The 13305-nt window shown below is 37.3% G+C and overlaps 2 protein-coding genes across 2 annotated transcripts; both read right to left on the minus strand.

Moving 5' to 3' along the window:
• Nucleotides 1-1095: 1095 nt before the first annotated feature.
• On the minus strand, nt 1096-3207 carry LOC116328929. Its single transcript, XM_031750822.2, has 6 exons — nt 3101-3207; nt 2652-2981; nt 2063-2401; nt 1840-1965; nt 1370-1425; nt 1096-1286 (listed from the first exon to the last, which is right to left on the minus strand). The coding sequence occupies exons 1-6, from the start codon at nt 3168-3170 to the stop codon at nt 1155-1157; spliced, it is 1053 nt and encodes a 350-aa protein (XP_031606682.2). The 5' UTR covers nt 3171-3207; the 3' UTR covers nt 1096-1154.
• A 4656-nt stretch (nt 3208-7863) lies between these two features.
• Nucleotides 7864-10228, minus strand: LOC116328923. Its single transcript, XM_039598175.1, has 6 exons — nt 10156-10228; nt 9704-10027; nt 9062-9406; nt 8768-8890; nt 8632-8675; nt 7864-8527 (listed from the first exon to the last, which is right to left on the minus strand). Exons 1-6 carry the CDS (start codon nt 10226-10228, stop codon nt 8402-8404), a joined length of 1035 nt encoding a protein of 344 aa, XP_039454109.1. The 3' UTR covers nt 7864-8401.
• Nucleotides 10229-13305: the final 3077 nt, after the last annotated feature.

Consider the following 13305-nt stretch of genomic DNA (forward strand, 5'->3'; position numbering starts at 1 on the left):
GTGTGCGAAGATTTCTGTGGTCCACACCGCATCCACGGGTCCGAGGCCGCTTAGGGAAATAGAAAGCTGAGAGCGGGGGATCAAGTGTCGTGGGAGCTCCAGGGACAACAGGCAGGATCCATCTAAAGATGCACTCTGCTGGTCCAGTAGTTCCACGAGAAGCACGGAGAAGAGCTCGGACTTTGATGAGTGTACCAGCCCGCTTTCCTCGTTTCCTCGGGCGCTTCTTCCAGGAAGTGGTGTAGGAGTATTGGCACAGATAAACCGGAATATAGGGCTCAAAAAGTGGTGGAGGAGGCCCATAATCATCTCCTGTCTCCGTTTGTTTAAGAGCCAGGTCAAACGATGCTTTGATTTCTAAGAGTAACTGGCGATTGTACACATGCAGAGCGAGGGCATTTTGGGATAAAATAGAAAAGGATAAGGCTAGCGAAAGCCAAAGCAAAGCTAGCAGAATTGACTGACGTGTCGCCGTGCATACTGCTGGCGCCATCTTCGGTCCGTGGGGTCACTTTTGCACTACCCCTGGCTGCAACAATGTTGCAGCTATGTTGTCCACTTTTACTGAGTCTCTTAGCAGTCAGTGATTGTCTGTTGTTTGGCTAGCTGAACTGAAGCAAGAAAATCCCCCTGTTAGTTGTAATGTCAGTGTTTGGAGAGCACTTAATAAATGTGGACAGTGTGTACATTAATCACAAAAAATCACCAAGCCTTTGATGGGGAGGTTATTAAAGAGTTTTGGTGGCTGAAATAGGACAAACACTGGTCATGTTTACTTATTTGTGTTTGAATCTTAATTTTCCATTGTCCTCATGCAAGCTGATCAGGGACGTTGAAATGGCTGTACAATACCCAGGTCTGAACGGAAACCTTACGTCCTTTGTCGCAGACATGTGAAAGCTAAGGTAGACTGAAGTTACTCACAATTAATGTTGTGAGGCCATCACAGTAATACTGTTCTATCTAATACTGTTCGATTTGAAAATTCATTAACTCATACATGAATGAATACAAAAACAAGAATGAGGTAACAGAATATATAAAGAACAACCTGATACATCATGTTTTCAGTAAAATTAAAAACAAGTTCTTTATTAGTTTATTTTCAGTGAATGAGATACTCAAAGTCAACCCACAGTTTTTCATACACACTTTCACATTCTGCATTTAACTTGAGAATACACACTTTCTTCAGTTTCCAATTCATTCTTCCTCTTCTTTCCTCTTGTAGCTTTGCTTCCAGAGAAATGCAGTGCAGCGTAGTTCAGATCATATTCACCTTCAGGCTATGCAAAAAACACCATTAGTTCCGTAAAATAAAGGGATGGGAAATCATTTAAATCAATTAACAATATGTCTTATTACTTACACTACTGTCCACTGTTTGACTCAAGTCATCTTGTCTTTCCTGTGAAGAGCTTTTTTCTGTGCATAATGGTGATAAAAAGGATTGCTATTATTATCTGTTTTTTTAGATTTTTTATTAATGTTTTAATCAGCAGTTAAACTGTTGACGGTGATGTGTCAAGGTCAATAAGAGATGTATATATACATAAGCAACTAATATTGAGACTTAAAATATTTAAACAATTTTAGATTGATGAATTAATATATAACCTGCAAAGATCTGTTTAATTTGGGGGAAAATTAAAGTGTGATATATACACAACACATGGTCAAATGGAATGAGGTGTACAAGGAGCAAGCAAAATCAAGACTAATATATCCAAAAAATACTTGATTTTACACAAATTAATAAAATTCTTTCTGAAAACATGTTTTGAACGTGAGGAAAACTAAAGTGTTATTATAATTGTTAATTCAGTGAACAACACTTACTTTGAAATTGTTCACATGCTGCTCTTGGAGTTCGGCAGCAGATGAAAATAATATTGAGAATCACAGAAATTATCAAGCAGATTATTGCTATCACCAAAGAAATAAATTCCAAACCTGCTGTTTGCTCTACAAAAACAAGAAAAGAAAGTTTCTCAAACACACTGACACTGACATAATATTATTAACATAATATTTTTAACATAATATATTTTTTAAATCGTACCCATTTGTTGTTTAGTTGCATTTCCAAATAATATTTCTCCACATGTCGCCACAGCACAGTAGTAAGTCCCAGAATCAGAGGCGCTGGTGTTCTTAGACAAGCGATAAACACAACTCTGCTCAGTATCGGATCTTTTCTCACATTCATGATGTCTGTTTCCATCAGTGTATATGATGCTAGGATGAGATGTATTTGCTTCCCTGAACCAGAACACATTGTGGCCTCCTGGACATGTCTTTCTGTTAGAGCTGGAGAGGACTGAACATTGAAGAGTCACAGAGTCTCCTGGATGGACTTTCTCCTTAACAAAAGTGTAGTTTGACGTTCTCTGGGTGTTTCCTGTTTAATATAAATGTGTTAACAAAGCACATTGTGAAGAATTCATGTACTGCATCTATAAAATGTGTCTTTAAAATTAAATAGAGGCAAATGAAATTTAAATTCAAATACATTAGAATTATTATATTAACTTAATCTGTTTTTTAATCATGCTTTTGACAATTAACAAGCTTTTGTTCAAATTCATACTGTACAATTTTATAGACTGAAGCATGTGGCAAAACTCCATGAAAGTAGAACACATCATTACCTTTAACTAACAAATACGTCCCGGTCCACTCAGTATTCTTACGCCACTCTGTGAATCCACAGTGATAGATTCCCTCGTCCTCTTGATTTGTCTTCAAAATGGTCAGGTTGGTAAAATGTTTATCGTGATTGACCTTCAATCTAGAGTTATTAAACTCAGGTGCAAACTCAGGTGTTGCAGATTCCCTCATTGTCCAAATTACTTTCAGAATGTCCCCGACACTCTGCTTGTACCAATGGACTTCTTTACGAATGATCTCAATCGCTGGCAGATGACATGGGATGGTTACAGTCTCCCCAAGTTGAACTGTAGTTACTGGAACAAGTGTATCTAATTTCATAGAAAACATATACACATACACAAATATAAAGGAGTAAGTCACAAGGAAAACCACCACGCAAACAACAAACACGTATGAGAAAACTTACACAGAATAAGTAGATACTTACATCCTCGGTGAAGAACAAGCAGTGTAACCCATAACACGATCATCTTGCGAATGTCTTTTCTTATGTACATTGTAGGTTTTTCACTGACTGTAGGAGGTATTATGACATGGGACTTTTATGTCACACTGTCAAATGGACCTGATTGGTTATGAAGTGCACTTCCTGTTATACTGGTTCCTTCCAGGTCTTTGAGGAGTATGTTGCCTCTTCCTTATCCAGTCACTCACTCTATTATTTAATTTTTCTAATGCTCAGCTTGAAGTTTTTCATCCTTGCTAAAAACATCCACTTTCTGCTCTTATTATCATCTGTCAGCAAGTTTTCCAACTAAATGATTTCATTGTTTATTTGTTCTATGACTGGCAACAACTCATTGCAGTATTTCTGAATTTGTTGGATTCTTTCAACTTGAAAATAATAATAATTATAATAATAATTATTTTAAAATGTAGTTATAATTTTGGGTTTAAGTCCTATCTTGGAACTTGTTTAAGCTTTTTTTTTAACTCACTGATTACTTTCATTTTCACTTCCTGAATGGCTCGATTTAGCCAGTAAAACTAGGTTAGGTCACAGGTTAAATTAGATAACATCAACAAGTATAAAGACATCTTAGAAAGTTCTGTTTTATATTTACCTGGGTTTCCATGCACTGCCTTATCTAAAAGTGAAGACACTGGCATACACTGTCAATGCATTTTTTACACAACCATTGGCAGTCACTTGATTCTAAAAAATGACCATAATTACCAAAAATTACTTGTCATTTTCTCAGAGCATCTTTTAGATATAGTCTTAAATTTTATGTCTCCACAAGCCAGTGAAGTTGCAGTTTATAGTTTTTTATGTTCAGACTTTTATAATAAATATACACGCAACACAGCTCTAAGCTATACAGTATAAGTAGCAATTACTCAGATTTTGGTTACAAAAGGTGACCAATCACCTTTTACAAAAGGTGATTAAAGGAGCATCTACACGGAAAGCAGCTAGCACTGATGTGGCAAGTGTCATAGAACTGACAATGAGTTCATCATCTCTCAAATTTAAGTCCAGTGACTGAAGAAGTGTCATGGTCCATGGGAGTGTCTGGGATTTTCCAGCTGGAGGCGATGAGTTTCCTGTGTTCATCTACTTGAGCAGAGTGCCCGGGTGCCTCACCAGAGTTCCATTCCAAGGCTAATCAGCAGGAGTGTTCTTAAAACCAGCACTTGCTAGCTTCCTGTAGTTGCCGCCAGTTTGTCTGCCAACTCTCAGTGGTAACTAGGCCTTCTAATAATTTTGCTTTTGTGATTTATTCCCTGTGTAAAAACTTGTTTCCTTGTGTCTCAGTTCCCGGTCATGTCCTCCAAGATCCGTCCACTGCTGCATTTGCACTCAGCCACTGGTTTCACCTGCAATACTACCTATGCCTGCCTTTGTCTCCACTGTGCACCACCGGAACTCCTCCAGAACCGAGATATGGATTCCCTGCTACCTCCAGTGCTCGCTCCCTGCATAGACACTCCCTTAGTTACCCTTCCCAAAGGGTCTTGGCTGCAACCTGCAAGTAAGCAAACATTCCTCAGCCCCATACTCACCTATAGAGCCCCTCCTCTACTATTTTAGTCAGTAACCACAATCTCCTCTGTTTGAAAACTGCTTATCAGAGATCCCACTTCGCTCCCCTCTCCACTGGTGTTTCTCACACATGTTTACAGATAATCCTGGTTTTGGTGTGTAAAAAAAGTCTGGTCACGAAGTGAATCAGCTCTTGAGTCTGTTTTTGGGTCTGCTTTTCATACGAACCCTCTGGGTTCATCACAAGACGTTAACAATGAAATCTGAGAAAGTCATTTAATGACATATGATAGGATAGTAAATACATTACAGGATTACTTAGGTAACAGTAATCGGGAATGTCTGCTAGCAACAATCAGTGGAATCAGCATGGAAAAATTCCTGTGTGGATGCAACTCAAGATTTATCCGTTTTGTAAATACAAGATGTAGAGACTTGTTTCAGGGAACTATAAAGACTGATAATACTGACTAAAAAAAGCAGAACACACTTGTGTATTTAGTGAATGAAAATGATGCAGCAGTTCACCCATGCCCTAGTTTCCAATGGGATAATATTTTTACAGCTGCTGCTATAAAGTCCAGATATAAGAGAACGAAAAAGCATTTACTTAAGAGGGGGAGGTGAAATGAAGTAATTGGGTGTCATTGTCATTGCTTTGCACAAATAGGTAGTAAGCTAAGGGTTGGCTCAGACTGGAGGAGCAAACAGGATAAATTATTAGAACATATAATTCCAAATCTTTGTTACAAATCTTTGTGATATTTTATGTTTTTATAAAATGAAAAAGCTGTGACAAGGGTGTCATTTTGCATTCTCTTATGAAATTATATTTATTTCTCAACAAGACCAGTGCTGTCCATTTCTGGGTAAGTTGTCAGCACAATTTCAGGTCATTCGATCTACAGAAATAGTGATGGGTAGGAGGAGTTAAGTCTGAAATGCCTTGCAGCGTTTTTTTTTTTTCTTTTTCTTTTGATTACTTTCTGTGTACAAAGGACATGATGAAAACCATAATTGATTGTTTTCAACTTCATTGTTATTTGATTATTGTCATTGTGCAAAGCATAATTACAAACTCCACATTATCAGTGAAGACCCACCCAGTCAGCTTGTCATTCACCTAAGCAGGAAGAAACATATGTACCAGCATACAGATCTCACAAGGTAGTTGTGGTCACACGCTCCATCCTCTACGCTCACTTCAGAGCACCACTCAGTGTCAGAAAAAACACAGTGACCTGAGAAGAACACCTGACAGTTCTGACTCAACTGCGATACATACACCAAAGTGATAGAAAAGTCTTATGTACTTAAGAGAAAGAAGTTGTTGGAAACTTAAAGACTGCTTTGGTTGAGCCTTCAAACAAGGCATAAATACAAAAGGTCTAAAAGATCGCATGTTTAGTATGGTTAATTGTTATCGGTCACATTTTATGATATGAACAAATGTAGATTTCTGATGCTGAATGTTTTTAACACGTGACTTGTGATTTTACTTAAATGTCATGTCATTCCTGGCTCATAGTGAGATCTGTTCTGAGTAAACAGCTTCAGTGGTTGATAAAAGCATGGAGAAAGCACTCACAACAACCTTCATCCATGGATGTAGCTGTTTGGCTTTACCTGTTCTTCTGACAGTGAGAGTCACCTCTCACTCATGACACTGTCGCGGTCCTGGGTCTTCGACACAGTGTTTTGAGTTTTGTTTTGGATTCATGATTAACTGTATTTCGGTTCAGGCTTTGTACATTCTGGTCTTCAGTTTAGTTCTTCCTAGTGTCTCTGAGTTTGTTATCTATATTTCCCATTCATAGTTTCTTGTTTGATATTGTTAGTTTCCTTTTGTGGCCTTGCTTCGTCTCCGTATTTTTGTGAGCATCTTCCGTTGAAGCGAGTTCTGTCTATATGTTTATATATCTGTTTCCCCATTTCTGTTCCTATGTCTGTCTACTCTCTCTATGCTCTGTCTGTGGTTGTCTGGTCTCCCTGTTGTGTTTAGTGAGTCTTGATCTCACCAGTTAGTGACGTCTCTGTGTTTAAATAGCCTGGCTATTGATTGTTTGAGTACAGGCACTACACTGTGCTAAAGTCTTTAGCCAAGCTTTATTTCTTTAGATTTTGCTAGCAAAGTGGGATATAAGTAAAATGGTTTGTCAAGATGTGCAAACATACATGTAAATACAGTATAGGTGTCATAAACTAAGTCTTGACAATTCTCACAAGCTTGACAGATAATATTTGGATGAACTTTCTGAGATATTTAAATTGTCTTCAGGAATAGTTCTCAGGTCTTTTGAATGACATTCAAAGCTCTTCTTTGGATCTTAGCTGTCTTTTTCATTTTCTGTCCAAATGACCCCACATTGCTTCAGTAATGTTGACGAAAAGGCTTGTAGAAGGTCAATTCATGACCATCAGGTTTGCTTTAACTGCATTGAGTGTTTAGGATCATTGCCATGCTGAAAAATGAGGCCACCAGAAATCAAATGTTTTCAGATGGTATTGCGTGGGGGGGGGGGTCAAAACCTGATGGTACTTCTCTGCATTCATAATTCCAACAGTTTTGAAAAGATCCCTCTCCGTTTTTAGGCCATCCTTATTTGTCGATTGCTCCAAGAGTGGCATAAAAAGAAAAAGAGGAGAGTCACACCAACTGTGTGAACACTGCTGTTAGATCAGACTCCCACAACTGACCGCAACAACCTGTATAGCTCATGATGGTCAGGAGGAGACAAGCTTTAAAGGAGGCTCACTGTTAATCTCTGTGTTTTATTGGGTTGTTTTAATTTTGATAATAATGATTTCCAGCTATATCTGCCTATAAAGGGAGCTGTAGCTGGGTATGATATTTGAAATTATTTTCAGACATTTTCCATTGTTGAGGACAAAAGGTTTATAATACAGAAAGTAATTAAGCATTAAGGCCAGTTAAAATATGAAACTTCTTTATGCTGACAGAACAGCGAGTTCCACTGCTCCTGCCCACTGGGCTGTATGTAGCCCATGATGTAAAATGAGTTCGACACCCCTGCTCTAGGCTTTTGCCTGCTGTGGTGATTTGGTGCTAAACAAATTTGAGTTGAACTGAAAATTTTGAGATATTCATAAATCATGACAAACACAATAACAAGAAAAGTCTTAAGACATTTTAATACAAGAAGAATACAACAATAATAAAGCTATGGAATAAAGCTCTTTTTAACAACTTATTGCTGTACATTTATTTGTCTTTTTCTGACATGTAGTTCCTCTGATTGAATACATCATCTTGTCCATCTTTAGTTCTATAACAGATCATTAAAGTACAGTTAGTAGCAATACAAAACCAAATTAAGCCATGTAATAAAACTGCATAAATGTAAGCCGATCATTTTTTTAAAGTTAATATCAATGAGAATCTCAACAGAAAGCTTGGTTAAACAATAAACAAACAACAACAACAAAAAAATCTACTATTTTCAAATTTTTTAAAGTTGGACAGAGAGAAAAACGACCAAGAAAAGCAATAAATGTTCCCAACCAGACTAGACTGGCAGTATTGAGGGTCAGGGTTTATCCTGAGGCATATGTATGTGCGCACATCTATATTAAAATGCAGTTAATCTCAATACATTTAAACCCACCACTATGATAGGCAGTGACATGTGTCATGACAACATGATATATAAAGAAAGATAAGATATAAAAACCAATTAACTCTAAACAAACATCCGCTAGATAATTTCATAAGGAGGGTAACTAATCCAATCCAAAAGCCTTGGCCATGTAGATCTGCTTCTCAACTGCCTTTACATCCTCTATTTTCCCTCTGTCAGCTTTCATCATTGTAAAGACAACAGCAGAAAACATAGACGTGTCCTTATTCTGGGGAAATAGGGTACATAGAAATATTAGAAATATCAAAATGTAAACAATCTTAAAAAATCACTTTAGATTTATGAAAATAATCCGACAAATAAATACTTTACCTTTTGTCTTTTCTGATTGCTACATTTTTTCTGCAGGACAGTTGCTTGATTATACAACATACACATTACAATTAATTCAAATGTAAGATTAATTAACATTTGTTTTTCATAGAGAACTGTGAGTAACTTCAGTTACCTTTGCAATGTTTACTGCTGTTTTTTCTGATGGAATAAGTGAGGACAGCAGTAACAATGAGAACGAATACAGCGCACAGCAGAAAAATAACTATACTGGGCATCAGAGAGCAAATGCTGGTTTCTGGAATGACAAAGATAGAAATGACCAAAAATAAATGATGTTTTATTTCTCCTTATGATGAAATTACAGTGAGCATGAAATAAAATTTTGTAATGCCTATTTAATGAATTAATAATCACTTTTAATTAAACATACTCGCATTATGTCATGATTTTTTTTTAGAAATCATACCTATTTGCAGTTCAGTTCCATCTCCAAATAATATCGTTCCACATGTGACAACAGCACAGTAGTAAGTCCCAGCATCAGAGGAGCTGACCTTCTTAGAGAAGTGATAAATGCAGCTCTTCTGAGTGTCTGATTGCTTCTTACATTCAGTTTGGTTCTTTCCATCAACATAGATGATATTTGGATGAGAGTTTTGTCCTCTGAACCAGAGGACATTGAGATCTCCAGGACACATCTTGTTATCAGAGTCTGAGAGGACTGAACAGTTGAGAGTCACAGGATCTCCTGCACGGACTGGATCTAATACTGTTGGCCACTGACGAACAGTAACATTTCTCTGGGTGTTCCCTGTGTAATAAAAAAACTGTGTTTAAAAATGACCTCCAAACACAGTTCCTATATATACTACAATACAAAAATTAATGATAAAGAAGTATCTCAAAGAGAAAAAATTGAAATCCATTTGCAAACACATTAAAATACCTAATATGATGTTTAAACTTGAAATTTTAAATTCATATATAATCCACAGTTATTTTCCCCACCATGTGAAAAAATTATTTTCACTAAGATTTATTACCTTTACATTGTTTTAGGTGGTTGAGTATTTACAGTGAATCCAAAAGGCTGCAATCACATAATTACCTTTTAATAACAAATATGTCGCACTCCAAGTATTCACATTCCATTCCATGACTGCACAGTGATACATTCCTTCATCTTCTGGGATTGTCCTGAATATGGTCAGACTGCTGATGTTCTTATTGTCTTTTACTTCCAATCTTGAGGCATTAAACCCTTGTCCATACTGAGGTCGTACAGTTTGTCGCAGTGTCGCAATCAGTTTCAGAGTTTCCCCTGCTCTCTGCTTGTACCAGTGAATTTTACTGCTTAAATCATCAGGAGGTAAAACACATGTCAAGGTTACAGGCTCACCAAGTTGAACTGTGGTCACTTGATCCAGCGTATCTGCAGTGAGTTTAAACAAAACATGTGAAACACTATAGGGAAAAAAAACATTAACCATTACACATCTAGATGCATTGCAGATTCCTAAATGACAAAACAAAAATAGCTCATAATTAGACAGAACTCACCTCCTTGGTGAAGAAGAAAAATGAGTGTTACCCAAACCAGAGTCATCATGGCACTGTCTTTACTTGAAAACATTTCGATATTTCAGTGACAGAGGGAGATGATGCGACCCAGACCATCACTTTCTGATTGGTTATTGCAGTCTTTACAGTCAAAGCTTATTTCCTGCCACACGGGTATTGTCCTGCATTGTGTGAAAAGACGGAGAGACTAAAAATCTGTGACAGCACAAAACTGTTTATTACTATTGTGGTAACACATTTTCTTTGATTCAAGTTTTGCAGAGCCAACTAACCACTAAATGTAGCAGACCACTCTGGGGGGTTTCAGTGTAACATGAAAATCTTTCATTTTGAGTTTGTCATTATTTTAACTTTTAACTTATAATCCAAGATGAGCCAAATGTCATTTTTTAAACCAAGGAGAGGTGTTTAAAGTCTTATCTAATACCATCATTTCACCTCTTTCACACAGTGAAATGCCGATAAGGTGTCACATCGGCTGCAGCAGATGGTAGAGAATGGAGAGTGAGTGGAGACCCAATTGCAGACAATGGAGATTGAATTGAATATAAACAAAAGTGAGCCTTTATTTCTGGCTGCACAAAAATAGAAAAAAAAAAACAACAAAAGGAGACTAAGATTAAACTAACAAAACCTAAACTGGGAAAAGCTAAACCAAAAACTAGGTGCATAAAGAAAAGTACAAAAACCTTAACACTTGGGAAACATGAAGAAAGATGAGCAGACAGTTCAACAAAAGGCAGCAGAAAACAGAGGACTAAATATACAGAGGATAAAAAAGGGAATGGGAAACAGGAGGGAATCACAGCTTGAACTAATCTGACACAACGAGACAGGGAGGAAGTGTGTTCGCACATTTTGAAGCCATCCTGATAATCTTATCCCACCAATGATGTGGAGATCCAACTTTTTTAGATCCAATTAAAATCAAGGCACTCAAAAAGATGCTCTGGAAAAGAGTAGAGTTTAATACACTGAATCAGATGAACAGCAAGAAAACACATACAGAGTATAGCAAGCTGATACATAGCAGAAAGCATGCAATGCAACAACCTTAAGCACAGACAGCATAGCGACACAGAGATGGACAGAAAGTAGCAGCAGGAAAAAAGAGTGCCGGGGTGTCCTCTGGTCCCTAATATATAGGAACCAGTATCCCCACCCCCTCCTGCTGGGTAATTTTCCCACGCACCCAAAAGCAGCAGGTGCAGGGTAAAGTACGAGCCAAGGCCATTTCCCAGAGGGGCACCCTTAGTTTAAACCTTTGCTTCGCCTTCTCATAGTAGGTCACAACATGGTCAAAAGTCACACATTAAGCCTAATTATTAAATCTTACAACAAGCAGTCACCAAGTGGCATAATCTGATATTAAACATGTACATAACACTTGACCTAACTACAAAGGTTACATGCTTAACATGATGACAATCATATATAAAAACACTCCAGTGTAGGTTTATAATGTGTGTGTTTGTGTGTGTGTGTGTGTGTGTGTGTGTGTGTTATATTGTATGATTCTTAAGGTGATTTTATCGTGATGTGTTCAGTATCTCTGTTACAATATTACTGTTTTGGTTGTGCTGCATGAAAGACATTAATTGCCCTGTTATTGTACAACCTTAATAAACCATGTTGAAGCAAAATGTCTTTATTGCATCTTTGTGAAAGTTCACACTAATGTTCAGTGAAGATAGATATATGTGTATATAGTTATATATGTCATCCAAAAAATTACAAAAGGACAGATAAACACAAGAGACTATCAAAATCCATGATGTGAATTAGCCACACAAGTGATCTATTCAATTGCAATATGGTGACTGTGGAGGCCATTTGAATACAGTGTACTCATTGCTCAAAAAACAGTTTAAGATGATCTGAGATTCACGACATTATAGAAAATTGGTACATAGTGGTCAAAACAACATCTACATTGTCAGCAACTCAGGTAGACTATGAGCTTTAAGTGATGCATAAACACTAGTTCCACAGACCCAGGACCATAACATATAGTACCACTAACAGTCAGACGTTGCTGCTCATGTGCTTTTTCTTCATCAAGGATGTGAGAGAACAATTTTGGGGAAGGTGTATATACTGTATGTCATATGAATTTGTATTTTGGATTCTAAAACATTTTGCAGTTAAAATCACACTGTGGATATTCTAGATATGTATGTCTAGAGATGTTTCTTGCATAAACACATGTTGATCACATTATGTGTTTATCTAAACTTAGTATTTTATGCGTGTTTTTACAATGAACAAAACCTTCCACGGACAGAAAAAAAACTAAAGCAAATCAAATACATCTGTTTTGAAGGAGATGGTCATAGACTTCAGGAGGAAGTCACCCCCTACACCACTGGTGAACATCCAAGGAAAAGACATTGAGACAGTGGACTCCTACGAGTATCTGGGTGTTCACCTCAAAATAAACTGGACTGGACTACAAATACAGACGTCCTGTATAAGAAGGGCCAGAGTTGACTCCACCTGCTGAGGCAACCAAGGTGCTTTGGAGTCTGCAGGACTCTGTTGAGGACATTCTATGACACTGTGGTACCATCCACCTTTTTCTATGCAGTGGCCTCCTGGGTGAGCGGATGCACGAACAGGGCAAAGGCCCAGGACCAAGACAAAAGTGTTTATATGTGACTGTGTTGAAAACAATGAGGTAAAATCCACACTCAGGATAAGCGTATGTAGAATGTTTATTGCAAAAAGAATAAATCACAAAATAGTTTATTCTTTTGTTTTATGTTGCATGTGCTTTCCACGGACAGAAAAAAATAAACAAATCAAATACATCTGTTTTTTAAATTGTGCTAGGAGGAAGTCACCCCTTATTTCCAAGGAAAAGAGGTATCTGTCACTTACAAGTAGGTGGTGGTTCACTGAAATAAAACAGACTAGTTCTGTCATGGAACCTGCTGAGGCAACCGAGGTGCTTCGGAGTCTGCAGGACTGAATCATGACACTGTGGTAGCATCAACCACGGCAACTATTAATTTGAAGTAATTCACAATCAGTGAGATGAAATCATCATAATATACTACATAATACCACTCATTTAATAAATCATAATATTATACATAAATAATGAGGACAAACAAGCAAACAGGAAAC

This window comes from Oreochromis aureus, linkage group 2, assembly GCF_013358895.1.
Source record: "Oreochromis aureus strain Israel breed Guangdong linkage group 2, ZZ_aureus, whole genome shotgun sequence".
NCBI classification, from domain to species: Eukaryota; Metazoa; Chordata; class Actinopteri; order Cichliformes; family Cichlidae; genus Oreochromis; species Oreochromis aureus.